Genomic DNA, 25,071 nt, shown 5'->3' on the forward strand with positions numbered 1-25,071 from the left:
CTGACCAATCAGAGCATGACAAACCTCTGCAGAATTCCATGTCCAGGCAGGCATCTAGTAAGAAACAGACATGGGGCTGCTGAAGAGTTTCTGTACCAAGATTTTCTGAGAAGCTTTGAACCCAAAGCAAAGCAGACATAAAGGGATCAACAAGCTGATGATTGTCCCAATCATATGTGCAGTCATTAAAATCATTAGAATTTTTTTTTTTTTTTGGATTTTTCGAGACAGGGTTTCTCCGTAGCTTTTGGTTCCTGTCCTGGAACTAGCTCTTGTAGACCAGGCTGGCCTCAAACTCACAGAGATCCGCCTGCCTCTGCCTCCCAAGTGCTGGGATTAAAGGCGTGCGCCACCACCACCCGGCTCCAAAATCATTAGAATTTTTTTTTTTTTTTCGAGACAGGGTTTCTCTGTGGTTTTTGGAGCCTGTCCTGGAACTAGCTCTGTAGACCAGGCTGGTCTCGAACTCACAGAGATCCGCCTGCCTCTGCCTCCCGAGTGCTGGGATTAAAGGCGTGCGCCACCACCGCCCGGCCAAAATCATTAGAATTTTTAATCACACTACCCAGTTAAGTACAAGTAACACTATCACTTGCTACTCATCGGTCCTTCACACACACCTTAGACAGAAAGGGAGAAGTCCCAGGGTCTGTTAGAATAACCAACAGTTTATTAAAAGCTTGCCCTAGGGCTCTGTGCCAGCCCCATAGCTGAGAGGGGCTCCCCTGACTGCTCCCAGGCTTGGCAGCAGCCCTTTCCAAGGTCCTTCCCTTGTACCCCGCCCCAGCCCTGATCCCAATTTAAAAAAAAAAGACAAGACGGCACAGGACATCAGACAGTAACAGGAGAATGGTGAGACCCAGGCATCCTGACTTCAAGACCCCCAATCCTTCTGGAGGAAGGCCTCTTCCCATTCTCCTTGCCTTGGGCACCAGACCTGCCCTGCCATATCCAGGTCTGGGGACCCTGTTGTCCCCAGTTCATGGCCCATCACAAGGGTTGTATAGTTCTCTGAATATAATATATCTAGACCCACCCTTCCCCTCCCCCAGGGGACCAGATGAATATTTGACACTCACAGTTCCACCTTTTGTAGGTGGTGATGGAGAGAGACCCTGGCACCATGGTGGGGAGGCAGGGCTCCTGGTCAGCCTCGGGGCACCAATGCCCAAGCTGGCCTGGGGTCACTGGCCAGCCCCAAGAAGCTCATGAGATGTGGAGGTCTGATGGGGAGCTGGAGCCAACATCCTGTCCCCACCCCCACTGGGTAGGCTGCAAGCCTGCCTGTAGGATCAGGCATCACCCACTCCCAACTTGCCCTATTCCTCAGCTCACCACCCTGCACTTCAGGAATAGAAGTGGGAGGAACCGTTGAGGATGTGGGAAGCAACACTGGTGCTTCGGCTCAGCGGCCCTGGTACTGCAGCAGGTGGGCCCACGTTCTCACTGCTGCTGCCCCCTGATGCCGCCCGCCTCAGGGGTTGAGGGCTGTTTCTTAGCAGTAGCAGAGCCCCTCCACGGGGTGTTCCACTCTGTGTTGGGGGCCCTAGCCAGTTTGGAGGCCCTGGAGGAGCCAGCAGAGCTGGCTGACGCCAAGCTGGTGGGGGCATGCCTGGTGGAGGAGGGCCGTGGCTCCAATGGGCCCCTGAACGGGGAACTGGACGGGAGGGCCAGGCAGGGGCTGGGGGTGGAGCAGGATAGCCTTGGGCAGCAGCTTCAGCTGGAATGCCCCCCAGTGCCATGCTGGAGAAGCCCAGCCTCATGCTCTCGGCATCAAAAGCCTCGATCTCACGAGCCTGCCGCTCAAGCAAACTTCGGATTCGCTCAGAACGCCCCGTTTGCAGGGCCAGCAGCTCTTCTTCCACCTGGGACGCCCAAAACAGGGGTGAGAGTACTGGAATGGAGAACCCACTCTCCCTTTCCCAGCTGGGGGGCAAGCCCCTTACCCGTTGCTCTAGCAGTGCCCGCCTCAGTGCTACTCTCTGCTCCAGCTCCCTCAGCTCCCGCTCATGCTGACTCTCTGTGCGGATCTTGATCTTGCTCTGGTAAGCATTGAGGAGCTCCAGCTCCTGTTGGAGCTGCTGCCGCAGGGCCTGAAACTCTGCCTCTTGGGTCTCATCAAGCCGGAGCTGGAGGACAGGGAGGGGAGGGTTTAGGGACCTCCTCCTCTGTCCCCACTATCCTCCCCTGCCCCAGTAGGCCTGGGCCCTAAGGTGGCAAGGCGCGGCAGTCTCAACCTCTACCAGAATGGAAGATGGTCATACCCTGTGGACAGCAATTACACTTGCAGGAATCTATCCCCCAGGTATACTTGCACATGTGCTCCAAGTATTCACGGAAGCGTTGTGATAGCAAAATGCTGGAAACAACCTAAATGTCCACCAATAAGGGATGGGTTAAATAAATTATGGTACAGCCATTCCATGGAAAATTCTATACTGTATAAAAATGAGATATGTGATATGTATAGTGACATGGAATGATGTCCAAGAAATATTGGGTGGAAGGGAAGTCAGAAAACCATGTAAAGTCTGATTCCTTTGTGTTGAAAATTTGTATGTAACTTTCCAGATATGCACTGGAAACTATACAAGCTAATCACTACAAAATTACCTCTGAGAGGTAGGACTGAGTGAGAGTGGGGTCCTCCAGCTCTTTGGAGTCAGTGTGCATTTGAAGCAGCCCACTCCAGTGCTGTGTACAGTTTTCCTAAGAGCAACCTTCCAGATTCCGGAAGTCTGAGTAAAAGGCCTGAGAGCCACACTCACAGTAATCTGCTCCCCTGCTCCCTGTTCACACAAAGTAAACTCTGGTCCAGAAAAAAATATTACAGCTATTATTTTCCTTGGTGTTTCCTGGTAGAGCAGGCAGGATGACTTTGTTAAGACATTAGGAAAATAGTAAGGGAAAAAAAATAAGACCACTGCAAAGAATACGAAATAAAACCACTATGAAGAACGTTAATAGTCAATAGTCTCCTAAGTCCAAGAAGTTCTGTTCACACCTCCCACCTTCCTTTGCCTCAACAACATTTAAAGCAAAGGCCAACCTCCATAGTCTCCCTCCCAGACCCCAGGCCTCACCGCCTGTGAGCTGAGCATCTCTGAAATGGACTGGTCATACTGTTCGGCCAGGATCGCCAGCTTGCGGGTCTGTTCCTCCTTGAGCCGCTTAAGGAGGCTCTTGTGCTGAGCTTTGGGTGTGGTCTCCAGCAAGTGTGCCCGAAGAGCCTTGTATTGCCGTGTCTGGATCTTACACGTTTCCTGGAACTGCTTCTTGATCTGCAGCTCCTTCGACTGTGCAGTGAACGGATCAAAGGGAAATGGGGCAGGGAGGAGGAGGAAGAAGAGGAACACGAGGGGAAAGGAGAAAGAGGAAGGAGACAGAAGCAGAGACAGGGAGAGGGAGAGAAACAGAAAACATGTTAGACAGAGGGGGCGGGGGGAGCTGTACACAGACAGACATGGAGAGATGGAACTGTTGAGATGAAGAAAGTCTCCATGGGCAAGAGAGGCGGAGAAACGGGAGGTTTGGAGAGTACATCAGAGGTGCATGGGCGTCACAGGAAGAAATGTAAGATCTTAGACAGGGAACTCAGAGTCTAAGAGGATTGGGGACACAAAGAAGCTCTGCTCATGCAAAGAGGGAGGGAGAAAAATCACCCTGAGACAGAAGCATGTGACCAAATGTTTAAGGAATGTAAAGACTGAGTGAGACCGAGGTACACACAACACTGGTGAAAGGGCAACACGACTAAGGGCAGGCAGGCAGAGGAAGGCCCGGGTCCCACACCTCAGGGAAGGCAGGAAGAAGCACTGTGCTTGGGGCTGGGTTAGAGGTCACCCCATATCAGGCCACAGAAAGGAAAGGGCAGCAGGGGGTGGCCAGAAAAGGTCTGAGAAGTTCCACTGAGAGCAGCTGCCACCCTGCCCTGACCAGATCCACTCATTACTAGCCCAGCCCAACATACTTAGCCCCCACTCCAAGTCCACAGTAATCCCAGGCCTCTAGTTTGCACATTTTACCTAGTCCCACCTCACCACCCTCGAATGTAGTGGGTCTGCTGTCCCAGCCCCCAACCCTGTGACTAATGCCTGATCCAGCTGATAGACGCAGTTCCAAATCATGTTCACAGTAAAGGAAGGGGCAAAGTGACCAAAAGACTTTAACCTTAGGTACTCTCTGCAAAGGTCCCACAGCGGGAACTATGAGGTCAGGAAGGTCTGTGGAAGTTCCACAGGGCTCACTGCCCAGAGCTGTTTGTGGTCATGGTGCAATGAAGCTATGAAGGCAGAGGATGAGGCTGAGGAGTGAGAGGAGTGAAGACAACGGAGATGGGGTGAAGAGTCATGGAGCTGAGGGCCAAGGGTCCAGATTCGGGGCAAACCAGGGAGGCTAGGCGGCAGGACAAAGCAGACAGAGGCAGCCTGGGCCAAAGGTATAGTTCCGCTCAGATATTTTATTTGTGTTTTTCGTTTTTTCTTTTTCTTTCTTTTTTTTTTTTTTTTGTGGAGGGGGAAGGGGACAGGTTGGAAGGGAGACAGAAAAACAAAATCAAAGAGGGGAAAAAAAACCCATGACTTCCCTCCCTGCCACCCCTGGCCCCAGACCTGAGCTGATGAGGGTGAGGATGAGCACACACACAGCAGGGGAACAGCAATAACTTAGGGGATGGGGGAAAACACAGAGTGTCATTTCTGGACTCCACAGTAGAGGAGGCCTCCTGACTAGAGATCTTTGGGGCCGGGATCGGACCTGGGGAAATATACTGAGGAAGAAAGGTCAGAGGGGAGGAGAGGCCGGGGGATTGGAAACTTCACTGAGTTGCAGGATATAAAGTGCTCAATGCCCTAAGTTTGGGTGGAGGGTTAGAACTGGTTACCTCCAGGGAGGCAGGGCCCTGCGGGTCTGAGATCTCCGACCACCCACAGTGCCTGGTGGTAGCTGTCGGGAAGCAGAGAGCCCAAGACGGCGCTGGCTGCGTGGTAGCAACCGAGGGATCCGACTGGGCCTTTCACCCTTAAGCAGGCCCCAGCTGGCTAGTGTGTGAAGAGCCCAGGGGGGCAAACAAGAGGCTAATCTGTGGCTAGCCCGTGCTAGGCGCCAGTTCCAGCCCTTGCACAGAGCCCAAACTCTTGCCAATAGAGCAAGTGGGTGTTGAGTAGTGCGAGGATTTCCCTGACGGGGCCAAGGGACAGGTAGTCGGCTTCGGAAACCATTCTTGTTGGTTTTAGGGTACAGCGCAAACAGTCCCCGGTCTCCCACGGCCCCACAGCCCTGTAGGGCCCGAAAGGCCATGGGTGACAGGCGTAGCAGAACCCGCAACCAGAGTCGAGAGATGCCTCGACGAATCTGGGGGCCTTGCTGCCGTACCCATTTGCCCCCAGCTGCCACAGCTGCCAGAGGTAAAGCCAGGCCGGGCCAAGCTAGGAGCCAGGCAGCCCCAAGGCCCAGAGGCACACCCATAAGGCCTCGGCGCCAGCTCAGGCTAAGGACAGCCCCCAGTGCAGTGCCCTGAGCCAGGAGAAGGAACAGACTCGGGGGCAGGTGTAGGGCTGTACAGAGGAACAGGTAGGAGGCCCCCAGGCCTACTAGTCCTACCTCAAGGGCCAGCAGTGCTGCCTGCAAGCCACCCCCACCTTGGGCTGCTAGCAGTGGGAGTAGCAGCAGAAGGAGTAGGGGCAGGAGGCCTGAGGAGGACCCCACAGCAAAGGAGAGGCCAGCCAGGAGGCCATGAGATAGGAGTCCAGGGAGCTGGCTAATAGGGGACTGTCTCAGATGTGATGGGGGTGGTTCTGGAGGGATATCTGGGGAAGGACAACCATCTCCAGGATCCCTGGGGGTTCCAATAGGAGCTCCTCCCTCCTCTTCCTCCTCCTCCTCTGGGACTGGAGTCAGAACAGGACCCTGGACCCAGCCAAGCTTGAACTCCACATCCACAAGGTTCTCACCCTCCTTCCCCCACAAACTCCATGCCCCATCCTCTTCCTGGCCAATAATACTTCTCTCCTGGGATGCCGTTGATGGGACTCTAATCTCCTTCATCTCCTCAGATATATCCCAATCTTCCTCATCAACCAGACTCCTATGTCTTTGTGGGCTGGAACTAAAGGTTCCCATTTCTTCCCCCAGAATCCTCTGCTCCTCTGGCTCCAAGGTGGTCCCTTCCTTTCCCAGAATCCTTCTCTCTGGCACTGCTTCCTCCTCCTCTCCCAGCATCCTTTGGTCCAGGATTGCCTCCTGGCCAGATGAGCAGGGCTGCTCTTCACTAGGGGTGCCTGTGCTGAGTGGTCCCAGAGCCCCAGTAGCAGGGAGGCCCATGGGTAGCTGGCCTGCACGTACTTTGAGGCTCTTGGGTTGCTGGCGAACCTGGGCCGCGTGCTTCTGCCGCAACTCTTGCTCCCGTCGCTTGTTGTACTCTAGCTGGTTGCCTAGCTCTGTCTGGTGCTGGAGGCGGGTTAGTTCAGCACGTGTACGCTGGACAGCTTGGAGCTGCCGAAGCTCCAGCTCTCGGGTAGCCTCGTGTTGCCGCAACAGCAGAGCACACTCCAAGTCTTTCTGTGTCTGTTTCTTGTTCAGGTCCTAAGGCAAAAAACAGGCAGGACCCACAGCCCAGTCAGGAAGCCTTCTTGGTACTGAAGAATTAAGAGCACAAAATTCCTTAGCGGAGAGTTGGGGAGTTGAGGAGTGTAAGCTCTCAGTTGGCCTAGGAAAGGGACACCTAAGGACACCCTAGCAAGGTCCAGTAGAGATGGAAAGCTGGAAGAATGCTGAAAAAAGCCAAACCAAAACACTAGGAAAGCAGAGAAGAAAGAAGACATTAGCAAGGCAAATGAGAGAAGAAAGGTGCTAGGATCCTGGACTGTGAGAAGAAGGGCAGGTGGGCCAGGTCTACCTCTCGGAGCAGATCCTGGTCTAGGCTGTGTCTAGCCAGCAGCATCTTGCGCTTGTATTGGCGACACTGCAGTTCAAAGTACTGGCGTTGTCTCCGCAGCAGCCCCGCCTCCTCTTCTGCCTGGCACTGTTGCAACTGCTCCTTCTGCCTCAATAGCCACTCAGCCTTCTCTCGTTTGGGTGTGCTAGGGTTCTCCTGGAGCTCCTGGGAAGGGCATTGGGGGAATGGGTTAAGGCCTGCCATTGTCTTGCCTACCTGATGGCCCTTGGCTCACCCAAGGCAGATCTGGTCAAACCTCCTTTAACTGCTCCTTCCGAAGCTTATAGGTTCTCTTCTGTGCCTCCAGCAGGGCAGCCAGCTCCTTCTTCTGCTGCCCCAGGATGTGCTGCTGGAACTTCCGCTCCTCGGCCTGGGCAGCTCTGGCTTCTTTTTCACCAATGGCCTGGTGCCTCCGGGCCAACTTCTCAGCTTCAGTCCCAAAGCCAGCCCGTTGTGCCTCAAGCTCCCGCTGCAGCCGCCCACTGTGCTCCTCCCGTTCGCCCCTCAGACGGGACTCCAGGGCCAGCAGCTGCTTCTGGTGCTGACGCCGCATCCGCTTATAGCCACTCAGTTGCTCCCGCAGGGCTGAGTCCTGCTCATGCTCCTGGATCTGACGACTGACCTAGAGTAGGAGGAAGAATAAACAGTGGGACTCAGTCCTAGCCCCCATTTCACTTATACAGATATGGTGAAGAGTAAGGTTTCACTATTATTAAATATCTTCCCCACACTTAAACTCTCTGAATCTATTTCTTCAACGGAATAATTATCTGCCTCATGGGTTGGTGTAGTAGACTGAGAAGATAAAAACTGGTAAGTACAGGTCCTGGTGCAAAAGTAGGTACAGCTTAGATAAGTGCAAAAGAATGAATCCGATAAGCCGGGCGGTGGTGGCGCACGCCTTTAATCCCAGCACTCGGGAGGCAGAGGCAGGCAGATCTCTGTGAGTTCGAGGCCAGCCTGGTCTACAAGAGCTAGTTCCAGGACAGGCTCCAAAACCACAGAGAAACCCTGTCTCGAAAAACCAAAAAAAAAAAAAAAAAAAATAAATCCGAAACACCTGGGCTCAGGTCCCAGCTCTGTCCATTATTATCATTTAATCTCAAGTATGCTAACCTCGCCAGGCGGTGGTGGCGCACGCCTTTAATCCCAGCACTCGGGAGGCAGAGGCAGGCGGATCTCTGTGAGTTCAAGACCAGCCTGGTCTACAAGAGCTAGTTCCAGGACAGGCTCCAAAACCACAGAGAAACCCTGTCTCGAAAAACCAAAAAAAAAAAAAAAAAAGTATGCTAACCTCTCAAACCACCAACTCTCATCTGTGACACAGGCCAACAATTGTACTGAACAGACAAGTGCAATACAAACAGAAAAATGAACCAGTGGGAGCTGGCTAGCATCCTCCCTTCAGCAAACACTACTGAGGGTCTACCATGTTCCAGGTACTAAGCCAGATTCTGAGTCCTGATATGTTAGATCAAGATCTGTGGCTCCAACCTCTGCTCTCACCTTAACTGTTCTATCAGTGGCACTGAAGCTAGTCTAGGTCACCAAGGCCCAGGAAAATCAGCTTTTTCTGCACAGAATGACAAGGCAACAGCAGCTCTAGAGTGGTCCTAGCAACCCATCATCCCTCCTGGCCAGGCACAAGCAAAAGCTTGAAAAACGCATTAGACTTGCCCAGTGGCCTCTAAGGGAATTGTTGGTGCTCAAATACATCCCAAACTGGAATGCCACTTAAAGTTTTATCAAGAGCACAAACAGAAAACTATGTTTTATGAGAAGCCTGAACTTACTGGGCATGGTAACACACGACTATAAATCCCAGGACTTGGGAATCTAATGCAGAAGGATCACAAGTTCAAGGCTGAGCTACTAGTAGAACCTATCTCGATAAGCAAACAAACACTTTTTTTCCCCTATGAATTGAGAAAAGTGAGATTCTAGAAGACTAAGATGCTATTTACACAAACAGAACCCCACCCAAAGGTGCCTGGGCAAGTATGTTGGGCAAACAGCCTCCCGAAGTCACAGCAGCCTCAATTCCTAAATGGAATTCAACCCTTTCCCTCCCAGGGAAAGCTGGAAAGATTAAACATAAGCATGTGGTGGGCCTGAAAACAAGTCACTGACATGAGGCAGATCTCTGAAGCCCGCCCCTGCACTCTGAAGCACTGAATCCAGTAAACCTGCACATTGCCACCAGGAGCACCACAGCAGGGGACACATGCCTGCACAGGCATGTAAAGCACCTGAGCAGCCAGAGCTCAGGAAGGTCTCCACAGCTGTTATTTCAACAAGGCCTGAAAACAGCAACAGTTCGCTAGGCTAAGAATACCCAGAACAGACAATGTGACTAAACAGTCTGCTGGGAAAGGGAGCAGGCAAAGACGGCAGCAAAGGGAGGGGGGAATCTTGATGTAAATCATGTGTCACAGGGAGAAAGTCATTTCTGGACTTCTGTCTGATGTATCCAGGTAACAGAGAAAAAAAGACTATAAAGAAGTTAAGTGAGGCCGGGTAGTGTTGGCACACGCCTTTAATCTCAGCACTCAGGAAACAGAGGCAGGTGGATCTCTGAGTTTGAGGCCAGCCTGGTCTACAGAGCTAGTGCCAGGACAGGCTCCAAAGCTACACAGAGAAACCCTGCCTTGAAAAACCCAAAGGAAAAAACAAAACAAAACAAAACACCTGAGTGAGGTTGGCCACACTTCCACACTTACCAGGGAGGCAGTACGGATGGTGGCGAAGTGGTCCCGGTTACGGCAATAAGCCCGGCGGCGAGCAGAAGAGGTGGTGGAGGTGGGAGGGGCTGCAGGTGGTTGGAGTGGACCCGGGGTCATTTCTGGCTGGTAGGGATCATCATATAGGTTATCTGAGCCCTAGAAAAAGGGAAGAAAGAGGGGATGCCCAAAGTTCAGGTGCCAGTGAACCTCAGAGAGTTACCCAAGGAGACTCATCCAAGCTAAAATAAGAATAGGGACCTAGGCAGCTCCTCAGCAAAACAGCTCCAACTTGGCCTCTTGCCTCCCAAGCTGCTCAGGGTGAGCTGCATACCGGTAGCCTGTGGATGGTGGAGCTGTGGGAAGTGACTGTATGCTCCCCCTCCTGCATCATGGCCATCTCTCGGGCTTCAGGGCCTTCCTCTTCCTCTTCTTCCTCCTCCTCTTCTTCCTCTTCCTCCTCCTCCTCATTGTCTGAGGCATCTGCTAGGCTGTTGACTGAGCTGCTTTGGCTGGAGGCGCTGATGGACATGCTGGGTACCGAGTGGCTACTTTCTAGACTGGTTAGTGTCCCGGCTCGGTGCATGTAGGGTTCTGCTTCCTGCGAACAGGGTGTGAGCTGTTGGGCAGTGAAAGGGAAGGACAAGAATATGGAGTAGCACGAGGAAAGAAGGTGAAGACAGGTGGGGAAGAAGGGCCAAGCCCAGTATGGGGAGTTATCAGGACAAGCTAGGTCACCTCCTCTTCCTCTGGAGCCTCAGCACCAGGGCCATTGGGTGCCTCTTGGAATAGTATCTTCTTCATCTTTCGATACTGCAGATTATCCAATTCCCGTACAGCATCCTTGGTCCTCTGGATTAGGTCCATGATGACTGTGGGTGGCCGCTCCCGGAGCACAAAGCGGTGCTAGGGAAACAGAACACCTGAGATCTGCTGTCAGTTCTCCCCATCCCTCTAGATCCCAGGCCTCTCGGTATCTCCTGGCCTGAGGCCATGCCTACCGCAGCTGGATGCTCACCTTTGTCTCATCCCTGTTTCTCACAGTAACTGTCTTACTACCCCGACAGCTCCATTTCTCCAGGCATCACTGATAGGTAAGGTATTAAGGAGACCCCATGGGGGCTGGAGAGATGGCTCAGTGGTTTAGAGCACTGTCTGCTCTTCCAGAGGTCCTGAGTTCAATTCCCAGCAACCACATGGTGGCTTAAGGAGACCCCAATCTAGTTTTGCGTACAAAGGCTAAATGCTTTTGGAGGTATCACATAACCTCTTCAGGCCCTCAAAAGTTACCCTTTAAAAAACCAGGAGGTCAATCAAGGAGTCTGTTTGTCCCAACTAGGGCTTCTTAGAGGACACTTTGGGTTTGTGAAAGGAATGAGGTTTCTCCAGTTTGGAAAACTTAAAAACTTAAATTAAGATAGTATGGCAGATAAAATCTAGCAAAACACAGGGGCCTTGAGGCATCAGGGCCTGGGGCAAAATTTATAAAGGAAGATTCCTGGATAAAGAATTGGGACTCACTGACCCACATTTTCTGCGGCTCTACCAGCTACTGTTCCAGAACACTTAGGCCAGGGAGTGCTCACCTTCAGAAGAACCTCTGAGGTTGGTCTATCTTGAGGGATTTTCTGAAGACAGGAGTCAACAAAATTCCGGAAGTACTCAGACCTGACATCCCAGAAGAATGAGATAGCAGGCATGAGCCAAGCAGCTAAACCCCAGAACCCCTTGGCCCAAGAAGCCCAGTCCTTACCAGTGTCCTGACTGGAGAGCAGGGGACTCGTTCTGTGCAATGTGGTATAAGGCACTCATTGCATTCATGTTAAACAGTGGTGGCTTCCGCTCCGCTACAGAAAGGACAAAGGAAGAAGGTGAGAACAGGTAGATGATCAGAAACTAGAAGGGAACTCAAAACAGCATGGGCTCAAATCCCATCTCCCTAGCTTCCTTCCTTCTTGACTTTGAGCAATTCCCGATCCTGCTGAGTCTTAATTTGCTCTCAGTAAAATGTAATATCCATCCTATCTGCTGCACGTGGGCAGAGGAAGGATTAGAGAAAACAGCAAAAAGGCATAAAGAAGCACACTCAAATTATCAGAGAACAAAACCTACCAGTGTGTGAAAGAAAAAAAAAACAGAGACATGTTCTGTGTTCAAGAAACTTCCAGTCGGCCAGGCGGTGGTGGCGCACGCCTTTAATCCCAGCACTCGGGAGGCAGAGGCAGGCGGATCTCTGTGAGTTCGAGACCAGCCTGGTCTACAAGAGCTAGTTCCAGGACAGGCTCCAAAACAACAGAGAAACCCTGTCTCGAAAACAAAACAAAACAAAAAAAAAGAAACTTCCAGTCTAAAATTAACTAAACAAGCAACACTAGACAGAGCTAGAAATGTTTCTTAGTGGTAGAATACTTGCTTAGCATGTGCCAGGCTCTAGATTTGATTCCCAGAACCATCAAAAGAAAACCAGTAACACCAAGTTAACATTGTTAATTGTGGTAGGAGGGGAAACAGATAAATGGCTAGGAAACTAAGGAGAGGTGTTTAGAAAAGGGAATACTGGCAGTAGCTCTAAGAGGAACTCCTTCTAGTCCAGAGAAATCTTTTTTTTTTTTTTTTTTGGTTTTTCGAGACAGGGTTTCTCTGTGGTTTTGGAGCCTGTCCTATAACTAGCTCTTGTAGACCCGGCTGGCCTCGAACTCACAGAGATCCACCTGCCTCTGCCTCCCGAGTGCTGGGATTAAAGGCGTGCGCCACCACCACCCGGCTCCAGAGAAATCTTTTTATTTTGTTTTTTGAGACAGGGTTTCTCTGTATGTCTCTGACTATTTTAGAACTAGCTCTGTAGCTGGGCAGTGTTGACACATGCCTTTAATCCCAGCACTTGGGAGGCAGAGGCAGGCAGATCTCTGTGAGTTCAAGGCCAGCCGGGTCTACAAGAGCTAGTTATAGGACAGGCGCCAAAGCTACAGAGAAACCCTGACTCAAAAAGAAAAAAAAAAAAGAAAAAGAAACACCAGCTCTGTAGACCAGGTTGGGCTCAAACTTAATACAGATCCAGCTGCCTCTATCTCCCAAGTGCTTGGATTAAAAGCATAAGCTGTCACCACCTGGTTGGTTAGCTGTTTTTGATCTAAATAGTGATTTCAAAAACTTACTTGCCAACAATAATTACAAGAATATAAATTTGCAGTCTTTCTTTAAGAATCAGATATGGGGGCTGGAGAGATGGTTCAGCAGTTAAGAGCTGTTCTTTCAAAGGACCCAGGTTCAATTCCCAGCATTCATATGGCAGCTCACAACTGTCTATAAGTCCAGTTCTAGGAGATCTGTCACCTTCACACCAATGCACATAAAATAAGGTTAAATAGGGACTGGAGAGATGGCTCAGTGGTTAAGAATACTGGCTGCTCTTACAGAGACCCTGAGTTCAATTCCCAGCAACCACATGGTGGCTCACAACCATCTGTAATGAGATCTGGTGTCCTCTTCTGGCCTACAGGCATAAATGCAGATAGAATACTGAGAATACTGTATACATAATAAATAAATAAATAAATAAATAAGGTTAAATAAATTATGGGGGAAAAAAAGAATCAGATATGGTAAAATGGAGTCTCTATCCCTATATAACAATGAGTAGGAACTAAGCAATAGTGGTCCTCTATAGGAATGGTGGCCTCCAGCTTGTCCTGCCTCCTCCAACACCAATCCAGACACTGAATACTGGCTGCCCTTTCTCTTTCCTGTCTTTTTTTCCCCCCTCTTTCCTGCCTTTCTTTTTTTTTCTCTCTCTCCATTTCTTCCTTCCTTTCTTTTTAATAATTTATTTTTATGTGCATTGGTGTTTTGCCTACATGTATGTCTATGTGAAGATGCCAGATGCTCTGGAGCTGGAGTTACAGATAGTTTTGAGCAGCAATGTGGTTGCTGGGAATTGAACCCAGGTTCTCTGGAAGAGCAGCCAGTGCTCTTAACTGCTGAGCCATCTCTCCAGCCCTACTGGCTGTCATTTCTAATGAGGCTTTCAATAGGGAGAACCTGTGTATCCACATCTCTACAAAATCTAGGAATACAGTAGACAGCTCGTCTCTATGACCTATTCCACACATTTCATCACCTGTCTGGCCATGGCCTCAGAGGGCACAAGTACAACTTACTCTCTGATGGCAGGCACAAGCTCCTAACATGCTCCACATGGCAGAGCCCACATAGGAAAGAGGAAGCAGAGGCTCTAGCCTGGTATAAGATAGCTTCGGTTTAGGAGGCCACAGGAAGCCACTGATGGCTCTGAGCAGGGATTGAAATGACTGCACTGAGCATAGACAGACCTCCTTGGCATGAGTATATTACAGACTATTAAGTAGAGACTGGCTGCCAGGTAGTGGCGGCACATACCTCTAATCTTAGCACTCAGGAGGCAGATCTCTGAGTGTGAGGCCAGCATGTGTGTGTGTGTTATGGGGGGGTGGGTGTAGAGGGGTGGATGACTGGGAGAGGAAAGATCTCTGCAGGAAGCAATCAGTAAAAACTATTCTTTCTTGGACTGGTGTTGTGCTGGAAGTCTTACAAGTTTTACACCTTAGACAACTGCTTTGGTAGTGCAAAGAGATATGCAAAGAGAGCACCAACATGGCTCCGAGGCCTAACTCACTGGGCCTAACTTTTGGGACCTGTCAATCACTCCTCTGCATTACACATGCAGTTCCAAAAGCTAGTCTCAGTTCCTCAGGCCTGCTCACCCTCTCAGCTTCTACAACGCTGCTTTCTGTCTGAACACTCTACCCCGCATCTTCTAGCAGTTCTTTGTCTTGCAGGTTTGTTTAAACATTTCTATTACACACAGGGCTTCCTTAGCCCCTAAACTAGGTCAAGTTTTGGCTCCGTTCCACTCCTGGAGCTTCTACACTCTTATCCCATCAACAGAAAACATGCCTAGCTTTCCCTACTTGAATGCAGTTTTAACGAAGGCAGGAATTTTACCACTGTACCCTCAGAACCCAGCACACTGGGCACTTAAAACAGATTTAGAATCCAGGGAGTGGGCAAGAGGCAAGAACTGTTACAAAATTTTTAGGTATAAGAATTGGCAGGGAGCTGGGCGGTGGTGGCGCACGCCTTTAATCCCAGCACTCGGGAGGCAGAGGCAGACGGATCTCTGTGAGTTTGAGGCCAGCCTGGTCTACAAAGGGAATTCCAGGACAGGCTCCAAAGCCACAGAGAAACCCTGTCTCAAAAAAACAAAAAAAAAAAAAAAAAAAAAAAAGAATTGGCAGGGGGCTGGGTGTGGTGGTACATGCCTTTAATCCCAGAACTCAGGAGGCAGGTGGATCTCTGAGTTTGAGGTCAATTTAGTCTACAAAGCAAGTTCCAGGATAGCCAGAGCTACACAATGAAACCGTTTCTTAAAAAACAAGGTAGTGTTTGACAACTGCTTGTATCAGAGAAGCTCCAGGGTAGTCCAAACGGACAGGCACTGGGTCCATGGGATGGGATGGGGAGAGGAGAATAATCTGAGGAGGCGAAGAGGACATCCTTACCCAGCTCAATACAGGTTATCCCCAAGGACCAGACATCCACTTTGCCATCGTACTGCCCCTCATCCATGGCTAGGATCACCTCTGGAGCCATCCTGGGAGGATAGTAGGAAAGAAAGGCTAACCACTGACCCAGATAGTACATGTCTTATTTCCAACATCTCTGGACTCTTCACCCACTACCTCTCCCCTCCCACTCACCAGTATGGAGTGCCCACAAAGGAGTTGGCAGGTGCCATGATAGATGCTGAGCCAAAGTCTCCCAATTTTACTAAGCCTGGTTCAGACAGCAAGATGTTTCCAGCCTTCACATCCCTGACAGAGGCAAAAGATGAAAATGCATCTCAGAAAAGATGTGGAGAGGCTTTAGTAAAATGAGGTCTGGTACAAAAACCACCCCACTCCTAGCCCTGACACTGTCATACCTATGAATCATGTTGTGCGAGTGTAGATATGCCAGGCCCTGAAGCGCCCCATGGGTCACTGCTGCAATCTCCACCTCCTGAAGGGGCTTCTTGTGTACTGTAGAAGGAAGTGAGGTAACAAACTGAGGGAGCCATAGGGGTGGAGTAGGCTACTTTCTCCCACAGTTTTCCTGCTTATCTTCTTCACCCCACTTTCTGGTTTACTTACCTTCTAGAAGATCAGAAGCTGAGCCCAGGCAATACTCCATCACCAGCTAAGGAAGGGTCAAGTGTTAGAGATCAGCAGGTTCTGGCCACCCCTGGCTCCCTTTAGCAGAAACTCAAAACAGAGCTTTCTTGTTTATCTTCCACTCAGGCAATGCCAAAAGGGTAATGACAGAGAGGAAGGGCAGCTAGAGAAAACAAGAGGTGGTAGGAGAGTCTCTGGATTCAAGGCCTCCCTGAGAACCATTCCAAGACACCTACCATTGCTCCCATCCATCCAGATCCCTTTAAAGTCCCCTTCAATCACCTCCTCCTAAAGAACACATGTCCCTTGCAGCTTGTCAACTGCCTATGCCTCTCTGGATCAGCCTCTCATCCTGTGCCTATACAAATGCTTATATTTTTGTTTTTCTTTTTGATACAGGATCTCACAGTGTAGCCGTGGCTGGCCCAGAACTCACTATGTAGACCAGGCTGGCCTTGAACTCACAGAGAGCTACCTGTGCTTGTAGCCTCAGTGCTGGGATTAGAGGTGTGAGCCACTATGCCTGGCTCATGGTTTTCCTGAGGACTAATATGGTCAGGAGAGACTTCCCAATTAGGAGGCTGGACCAGGAAAAGATGTAGCAGTTGTAGGTTGGCTCACCCAAGCTGTGTGCTCCCTCAGGTAACAGCCCCGGTACTGAATGGTATTGGGATGTCGTAACTTCTGTAAGAACCGCACCTCCTTGATAATGTCCTGCCATTTCTAGGAGGACAAGAGAAGAAGGGGTTACCTAGCCTGCATGTTGAGACTAGGGTCCTCTGCCCTCCACAACTTGATCTCAATGAACCCAACTAACCTCATTTGACTGCTTCCCACTATAGGACATCTTCTTGATGGCCACCACTTCACTGTTCCGGACATCCCGGGCCTAGAGGACCAGATTGGAGAATGGGAAAGATACTCTGGGCATGGTGTGGAGGAGGACCTGCTGAGTCAGCAGGAGAGGATGGGTAGGGCTATTGTGGTGGAGTGGCACAGAGAGCCTCAACAGTGACCCACAGGTTAAAAAGACTCCACCCTTGCTGGCTTTACCCTCTTTTAAGACCCAACTCACAAAGTACACAGCTCCAAAGCTGCCATGGCCAATTTCCCGGAGGTCAGAGAAAAGCTTCTCAGGGTCATCCTTGAAGAAGAGCTCAGCTACATCAGGGTCCTTCAGGCTCCCGGCCCGGCCCCCAGCTGGCATGATGGCCCCTGGGGGCCTTGAGATTGGGACCTTGCCTGGGAAAAATAGATAGTACCATTAGAGCAAGGGCAGGGCTCTGAGGGAGATGAAGAGCCTCCCTCAAGTTTCTGCCTTCTCCGCCTCTCATTCGCTAAAGAGGGAGGTACTGCTGAGGAAGGGCAGGGGGCTATTAGGAGCAACACCAAAGCTTATAAATTAAAAAAATAAAAAAAAGCGGGGGGAGGGGGGCTCGGTTCCTGTAGTACTAAAGTTTCCAGGAAGATAATTCTGGGAAGCCAAGCATCCTCATAACCCCCTCAGTTTTCAACCATTCCCCTCAGACATCAAATAAGCCAACATGTCCTGCCCCACAAGTTCTCACAGCCCAGTGATTTCCAGGCACCTTCCTGTCCCCCTTGGTGCTGAGGCTACCTCCTCCTTCAAGCTCTCACACACTGGATGAGAACAGGAAACAGTCAGGCCGGATGTGGTGATATCCGTCCATTGTTACAAGTGGGTACTAGCCTAAAGGGACCAGGAGACTCATTTGCAAAAAAACATAGGGACACTGTGGCAAGGAGGACATCTAGAATGGGACGGTAGGGACTGGCACCTGACTGAGGACTTCTGTGTTCTGGGTTGTCTCACTTATTCAATCACTGCATCAGCAGCATGCGTGAACATGGATGTTGTGGGTCACAGACAACATGTACCGAGCATAGACATTGAAGCATCTCACGTGCATCACCTCTCACTGGGCTCCTACAACCTTACAGATCAACACTATTGTCGCCTTTATCCTTTATAGATAAGTAAACAGGCTCAGAAAGGTAAAATGATCTGCCCAAAGCTGGTTTGCCACCACCAGGCATCCAGGACAACCATATAAAACCAGCAAGGCATGACCAGGATCACCATTTTCCAGAGTAACTGAGGCTTTCCCAAGGTCACGGAACAAGACCTTTTCCTCTCTGCTCAGGACAGCATTGTTAGGAGGGCAACCAAGCCCAGCCTCTCCCTTAGAGGAAAGTCTCCCAGGTCATTCCAGTCCTTAGGGGTGGGGTGCTCCAAGCCAAATTCAGAGAGTAGGCTGCTGCAGGGCACCAGAACACTGAGGTACTCCAAGACAGGCTTTTTAAAGGACTAGTGGGGGATTTAGACACAAAGAGCACTCAGCAGAGTTGGACTCCCAAGGCAGAGTTCTAGCTTCTTAAAAGTACCTAACAATTTCAGCATATAATTATATTCCGTGGTGCATTGTTTCCCGTCCATGCTGTTAATTTTGTCTCCTCAGCTCGACTGGCAGCTGGAGGGTAGGAAGGGAGCCTGAGTCTTTGGTGGGCCCCCAGGGTGTGAAGGGCTCAGAATAGCCTTGATTGATTGATTGACTGCCCCCAGCAGCCTTTAGCCTGATCAAGGCAGGCCCCCTTCTTCTGGAGTAAGTGGCAACCACCCCTCACCACATACCCACACAAAAGGCAGGTACTCACAACTTGCCCTCATGACTTCTTAACCAGTAACAAGCCCAAGACTGCCAAACCAGAACCTCAGGCCACATGAAAGAGTGCTAGCCATTGGAAAAACATCATACAGGCCCCCTTCCTTATAATAACATCTGAGCAATTACCATGGCCTGGGCTAAATCACAATCACCTTCTAAAATCCATGTTGCAAAAGAGTCCCTAAATGATCCTGCAGTGCATCCATCCCATCTGCAACATATAGCATCAGAGCTTCAGCATAGCAAAGGTGCTTCTCTTTGGTTAAGTGGATTACAGAGCGCAACTCCACGAGATCCTACACTCAGAACACTGTGTAGACCCTAAACAAATGCTTTTCCTTGCCTGATTCTAGGGTTGCCACAAGGCTTAATCCTGGGCTGTGGGGAGGAGAGGGGCTCATTCTAACTTAACAGCTAAGAAAGGCCATTAGAGGTATCATTTGTCAGAAGAGAAAGCTATCTCTGGAACCCAGGCCAAAGTCTGGGATCAGGGTAAAAATGAAGGTCACATTAGAAAAAAGACCCATGGGGCAGAACACAAGCAGGGCTTCCTCTCAGGAAAAGCTCTTGAGTATAACCTTTCTGGAAAGGAAGATCATTATACCCTCATTTTAAAACCTCACCCTGATACCGCCTCCTGTGGAGCCCTAATCAAACCAGGCTCCAAAGAAAAGGGATGACAAGAAATGGGCACAAGCAGGGACCAAGACTTGGGTTAAAATTTTGATTCTGCCACTGGGTGACCTTGAACAACCTCTCTGGGCATCAATGTTCTCAACTGTAAAATGGGAAGACAATAATGAAAGAATTCTCATGGGCTGAATGGGTCTGAGTGTGGCATGAGAAAAATGTATTCTTAAGTACTTTGTAAAGGGTAGGTCACTTGGCAAACGTGTGAGATTATTTACACTGCCACAGCAAGGGACAGGTGGGTAAATGCAGCTGGAGGAAAATATTAACAAGTACACACACACACACACACACACACACACGGGCAAAAAAAAAAAAGAAAAAAAAACTCCAACCAGACCAAGCCAGAAAAGAATATAAAGCAGCCAATGTGACTTGCACCTCCAGTCAAAGCAGCAGAGAGGTTAAGGCAGGACTGACTGCCTCTAGTTTAAGGCCAGCTTCACCAGCCAGGGCTACAGAAAGGCTGTCTCAACCAAAAATAAATAAATAAATAAATAAATAAATAAATAAATAAATAAATGAAAAGATAAGCCCACCAACATGGGAATCAACACCCTAGAGCAGTCTGGAGAGAAAGGAGTATAATAAAATCATGTAGAAGAGGTGGTTATGACTGCAAAATGAACGAGGGAGAAGACTCGAAAGGTGGAAATCCATTGGATTAGCTAAGCATCTTTTAGGGCGTGACCCTTGGTGACATGACAGGCCCTGTCACCCGAGAGCCCCCTTCAACCAGACACAATGAAGGGAAGAGGAAGGGAGAAAGGTGGCAGCAGAAGGCAAGGCTGGCCAGAAACTGACCATGGGCCCAGCAGGGCTTCCCCATCCTGGGGAGAGGGCCTACCCAGCCCCAGCTTCTTAGAAAGGAGCTGGCACAGACTCATGCCCATGCACCCATGTCTCACCTGGTAGGGGTCACTATGGTGCCCCAGCGCCTCCGCTTCCGCCTGAGGTACTCCAGTTGCTCTGACAAGCAGGGAGAGGGGCAAGGAGACCTTCCCCCTTGCCACCTCTTCCTCAGCTTTCGCCCTTCCTGAGGGGCGGGCCTGGGAAGCCTCCCCTGGAGGGGAGGGGGTGACAACCTGATCTGACCTCGCGGTCCAGTCCTCCCCCAACTCGAGGGCGACAGTTGCTGAATCCCGGATTTCCGATTGTGGGGTCTGAGCCCCGAATATTTGCAAGGACCAAAAATGAATCCGATATTTGGACGTCTGGAGAATGAGCCCCGGATACTGGTGCACGCAAGGTCCTGAATCCCAGGTATTTTAAATTGTATAAAACAGAGACCCAGGTTTGTAAAGGTTGGGACTCGAGTCCCAGATATCTGATATATGAGGGCTTGATACCTGGGTATTTAAGAAAGGAGGGGCCGAGCCCCAAAATTTGGGACCCAGGGGCCTGAGCCCCAGGTCTTCGGCCACCGACACGGGGCCCACCCCGAGGACGCCCGGCTGCACGGCTCCTCTCAAGCTGGGGTCCGAGAGTGACAGCCCCCACTCCAGCCCTGGCCTCCTCCCTTTCCCGTCCTCTCTCTCCGGAACAGCTGAAAGAATGTAGCTGAGGCGCTGCTGATCGTCCCTGCGTCCTCACTCCCTTTCCTCTTCGTCTCAGCTTCCCACCGCACCACAGCCCTGCTCTCGTCCCGGCCTCCCTCTCCCTCTTCCTCCCAATTCCAAGATGGAGACCGGGCGGGAGCGCGCAGGCGCGGCAGGGACGCCAGGCCAAAGGGGGTGGGGCCCCAAAGGAAATAACCCCGCCCCTCGCCTTCAGCAGCCGCGGCCAAGACGAGAAGCTGCCCTGGAGCCCAAGTGCGCGCGCGCCCCGCCACGCGGATGCTGGGTGGGAAGAGGAGAGGAGAAAGGCTGGGCTTGCTTGGGGAGGAGCCCGAGCGCGCAGTCCGAGGACTGCCGGTGGAAAGAGCTGTGGCGCATGCGCCCGCCCAGCTTTCGCGCTGCGACTGAGCTTGTTGCTAGGGCAAGCTCCGAGGGGGCGCGCAAGAAAAACTGTGGCTTGCGCCTGCGTGCAGGATAAAGGCTGAGAGGAGTAAAGCAAGGGTGCTAGCAGCTGCGCGGAAAAGGCGCGAAAACGGGCCATTATGATGTTACTAAGTATCAAAACTAGACCTGCGCTCTCAAGTGCGAGGTTGACGTACCAAAGTTGGGAAACTCAACAGGTCAAATCCCTACAGGAAAACTGAGGTTCAGTAAGGTTGCATAACTTGCCAAAAGTCATGATGCATTCATGTCAAAGTATTTCTGCTATCTGAAAGCCCCTACCTAAACAGAATCAACAATTTAAGTTTATGGAAGAAAACAAGTGACCAAATGGCCACAGTTGAGGGGCCATGGTATGTCTAAAAGGTATAGTGAAACCTATGCTTACAATTCCAGCACTCGCAGGCTGAGTCTGAAGCAGAATACAAGTTCAGTAGCATGTAACCTAATGGAGTCACAGTATCAAAAACCAAAAAAAAAAGCTGGGTGTGGTGGCACATGACTTTAACCCTAGCGCTCAGGAGGCTGAGACAGAGAGATCTCTGTGAGTTTGTGGCCAGCTTGGTCTACACAGTGAGTTCCAAGACAGCCAGGGCTGTTTGGAACACAGAGAAACACTGTCTCGGAAATAAACAAACAAACATCCACAAATGTTTTCCAAAACAAATCCACAAACATGGGCAAAGTAGTAAGCGACCTATGCCTTATGCCAACCTATATTCCAAACCAAGGATAGCAAGGATGTTAGTCATCTGTACCCTGGAGAGGGTGACATTCAAAGATTCTGAGATTCAGGCTAACATGGACTACACAATGTGAGCTCATCTCAAAAAAGAAAAAATAATTCAAGGAACAGCATGGCTCAGGCATTTCATCCCAGCACTTGGGAAGCAGAGGCAAGCAGATCTCTGAGTGTGAGGCCAGCCTGGTCTACAGAGTGAGTTCTAGGTCAGCCAGGGCTATATAGTGAGATCCTATCTCAAATAACAAATCAAACAAGGCTAGGGATATCATTCAGCGACAGCGTGCTCGCCTAGCGTATCTGAGGCCCTCTGTTCAATTCACAGCACCACAAAAGGGACAGGATCAAAACGGCTAAGCAGGTGCTTGCCGCGAAAGTCTGGTGACCTGAGTTCCATCCCCTGAGCCTACAGAAAGGCTGAAGAAGAGAACACAGTCATTGATCTGTGGTCTCCATGTGCATGACATGGCATGTACACACATCATGCATGTGTGCACACACAATAAGAAAAGGAAATCCTTTAAGGCAACAAGGAAAAGTATCCCCAAAAGGCTTACTTTAATCCAACCCCCAATAAATACCTTACACAATAGTGGTCAAAAAGCCATTTATTTTCCCACATTCCAGTTCTTCTCTCTTTTTTTTTGTAATAGGTCTCCTAAGCTCAGAAGTAGGCCCAAGAATTTGATCTTCACCTGGAGAGAAAGAAAAAACAGAACAGGTAAGAAAGTCCAAAAACTGAGGAAGGAAGAACAGAAGGGACATCTGGAGACAGGTTGTGGCATTAATCCCACAGGGGTAGCCTCAGAACCCTAGGATCACCCAGGGGCCAGAAAGCTGAAAGCCTTTTCCTGCTCCTGGACTGAACAGGCTCCACTGTTTGCAATTCTAAGTCTAGAAGATAGGACAGCGAGAACTAGCTTCAAGGAACATTAGCAAAGGCTGGAGCGGTTCCACAGTCTAGGCTGCTTCCACTCTCCCACAGTAATTTCCTAGCACACAAAGGCCAGCAGAACCTGAGGAAGACTTAAGAGCTGGATGTATAACACTTTCTTTTTTTTTCCCCTTGAGACAGGGTTTCTCTGTAGCTTTGGTGCCTGTCCTGGAACTAGCTCTTGTAGACCAGGCTGGCCTTGAACTCACAGAGATCCGCCAGCCTCTGCTTCCTGAGTGCTGGGATTAAAGGTGTGTGCCACCACCACCTGGCTGCATAATACTTTCAAATGAGGTGGAAGTCTCCCAACAAGATGGAGATCTTTTTTGGATTGATTTTTTCACTCAATGAGAGGATGTGAACTAGTGGTATTAACAGTAGTAGGGCACCCTTTGCTACATTTGACAAGCTCATTCCCTCCAAAAATCTGGTTAGCAGAGAAAGCTGTTTTCTAAATGCAATGATGACTACAAAAAGAAAAACACTTAGAATGCTTGGGCAGAGTATATGTCCAGTTAATAGGCATCACCACTAATTAGATTCTTTCGAGCTGTCTGAGTAGAATTCCAGGAAGGCCAGCAGGATGGCTGTCACCAGGCTAACAACTTGAGTGTGAGTCCCAAGACCCACAGGATGGAAAGAGAGGACAGACTGCTGGACACTGTCCCCTGACCTTCATGTGTGCACTGTTGCGTGCACACATACACATGGCTCTCCTAAAGTAAATAAAAGGAGTTTAAAAAATAATAGTTTTGCCAGGGGTACTGGTGTATGCCTTTAATTCCAGCACTCAGGAGGCAGAGGCAGAGGCAGGTGGATCTCTGTGACTTTGGGACTAGTGTGGCTTACCCAGCAAGCTTCAGGCCATCCAGGACTACATAGTGAGATCCTGTCTCAAAATGAATCAACCAATATTAAGTAAATTTCAGGAAAAAAAAAGCAAGACTACATATTCAGAACAGATCACCAAACCTGAACCCTCTGTTTTTTTTTTTTTTTTTTTTGGTTTTTCGAGACAGGGTTTCTCTGTAGCTTTGGTGCCTGTCCTGGAACTAGCTCTTGTAGACCAGGCTGGTCTCGAACTCACAGAGATCCGCCTGCCTCTGCCTCCCGAGTGCTGGGATTAAAGGCGTGCGCCACCATCGCCCGGCCTAACCTGAACCCTCTTAATCCATCACTGCTGCCATAAGCGTAGGTGTGAAGAGAAGCTCCGACGAGTCTTACAGTCAGAACATGACTCGGAAGACAGCAGTCACAGAGGTAGTGTACAAAAGCATAGCAAGTCAGAGAATAAGGCCCCCGTATGTTGGTAAATGTCTTCAACCCCGGCACTTGGAAGACAGATGCAGGTGAATCCCTGTGACTCTGAGGATAGCCTGGTCTACATAGTATGTGTCAGCTGGCTGGGGCTACAAATGAGACCCTATCTCAAAACAAACAAAAAAAAAGGAAAGTAAGGGGCTGGTGGTTCCACTGTTCTTGAAGAGAACTTGAGTTTGGCTCCCAGAACCTATATGTAGCAGCTCAAAACCACCTGTAACTCCAGCTCCAGGGCATCTGCCACCCTTTCTGGCCTCCTTGAGCTCCTGTGCACATATGATGTACATAAACTCATGCAGGCACACACATACACACACAAATAAAAATGAATCTTACAAAAATGTAAGGGCAGGCTTTTAGTGGGTTAAAAAAATAGAAACAAATAAAATTAAACCACATCCATACTCGGGGAAAGCTTTCGTTTAAATAACCACGCCTCCAATAACCTTCATTGGCTGCGATCCTGTCACTCACTAATCACACGTTCGGAGTGCACAGTTGTATAAAACTGGAAAGGATAACAGCAGGGACTTACAGGGAGAGTTAGTTTGTTTGTTTGTTTGTTTATTTATTTATTTATTTATTTATTGAGACAGGGTTCTCTGTGTAGGCCTGGCTGTCTTGGAACTCATTATGTAGACTTGGAACTCATTATGTAGACCAGCTGAACTGCAGCTCACAGAGATCTGCCTGCCTTTGCCTCCTGTGTGCTGGGTTTAAAGGCGAGCATCACTGCTGCCGCTACCCAGTTTACCATCTGAATTGCTGGTAATAGTCTTTTTCTTCCTGGGTCGTGTGTCCACTTTACAATAATTTCCAAAAATGTACTTTTATTGTCTTTCTTTTTTTTTTTTTTTTT

The 25,071-nt window shown here is 49.9% G+C and overlaps 2 protein-coding genes across 8 annotated transcripts in view; both read right to left on the reverse strand.

Annotated features, from left to right (window-relative positions):
* Positions 1-648: 648 nt before the first annotated feature.
* Positions 649-20,912, reverse strand: Taok2 (TAO kinase 2). Of its 4 annotated transcripts, none has more exons than XM_005351258.2 (19): positions 20,128-20,909; positions 16,918-17,084; positions 16,660-16,731; positions 16,464-16,565; positions 15,822-15,867; positions 15,614-15,710; positions 15,390-15,503; positions 15,192-15,283; positions 11,408-11,501; positions 11,241-11,322; positions 10,393-10,560; positions 9,989-10,255; positions 9,655-9,813; positions 7,191-7,556; positions 6,896-7,099; positions 6,343-6,582; positions 3,084-3,296; positions 1,947-2,129; positions 649-1,865 (listed from the first exon to the last, which is right to left on the reverse strand). In XM_005351258.2, exons 2-19 carry the CDS (start codon positions 17,047-17,049, stop codon positions 1,347-1,349), a joined length of 3,150 nt encoding a protein of 1,049 aa, XP_005351315.1. In that variant the 5' UTR covers positions 17,050-17,084; positions 20,128-20,909; the 3' UTR covers positions 649-1,346. The 4 variants fall into 4 exon arrangements, with proteins under 4 accessions (XP_005351315.1, XP_005351314.1, XP_005351312.1 ...); XM_005351257.3 differs by having other exon boundaries at positions 9,989-10,273; XM_005351255.2 differs by lacking the exons at positions 649-1,865; positions 1,947-2,129; positions 3,084-3,296 and having other exon boundaries at positions 3,409-6,582; positions 20,128-20,912.
* A 1,696-nt stretch (positions 20,913-22,608) lies between these two features.
* The window catches only part of Tmem219 (transmembrane protein 219), a 32,694-nt gene continuing 30,231 nt past the window's right edge, over positions 22,609-25,071 (reverse strand). For all 4 annotated transcript variants that reach the window (XM_026781094.1, XM_026781093.1, XM_013347835.2 and 1 more), the window contains one exon: positions 22,609-22,653. The gene's annotated coding sequence lies outside the window, so the exon portion shown is untranslated. The remainder of the gene's footprint in view (positions 22,654-25,071) is intronic.

The sequence above is a fragment of the Microtus ochrogaster genome, chromosome 8 (assembly GCF_000317375.1).
Source record: "Microtus ochrogaster isolate Prairie Vole_2 chromosome 8, MicOch1.0, whole genome shotgun sequence".
In the NCBI taxonomy this organism is placed as follows: Eukaryota; Metazoa; Chordata; class Mammalia; order Rodentia; family Cricetidae; genus Microtus; species Microtus ochrogaster.

What these genes read in the sequence shown, in the direction of transcription:
- Taok2 (XM_005351254.2), bottom strand. Translation starts at nt 17,049, where the DNA reads ATGCCAGCTGGGGGCCGGGCCGGGAGCCTGAAGGACCCTGATGTAGCT. An exon ending in CCTCAGAGGTTCTTCTGAAG is followed by an intron (nt 10,561 to 11,240) that starts GTGAGCACTCCC and finishes CTGTTTCCCTAG; the next exon opens with CACCGCTTTGTGCTCCGGGA. An exon ending in AGGCTCCAGAGGAAGAGGAG is followed by an intron (nt 10,274 to 10,392) that starts GTGACCTAGCTT and finishes ACTGCCCAACAG; the next exon opens with CTCACACCCTGTTCGCAGGA.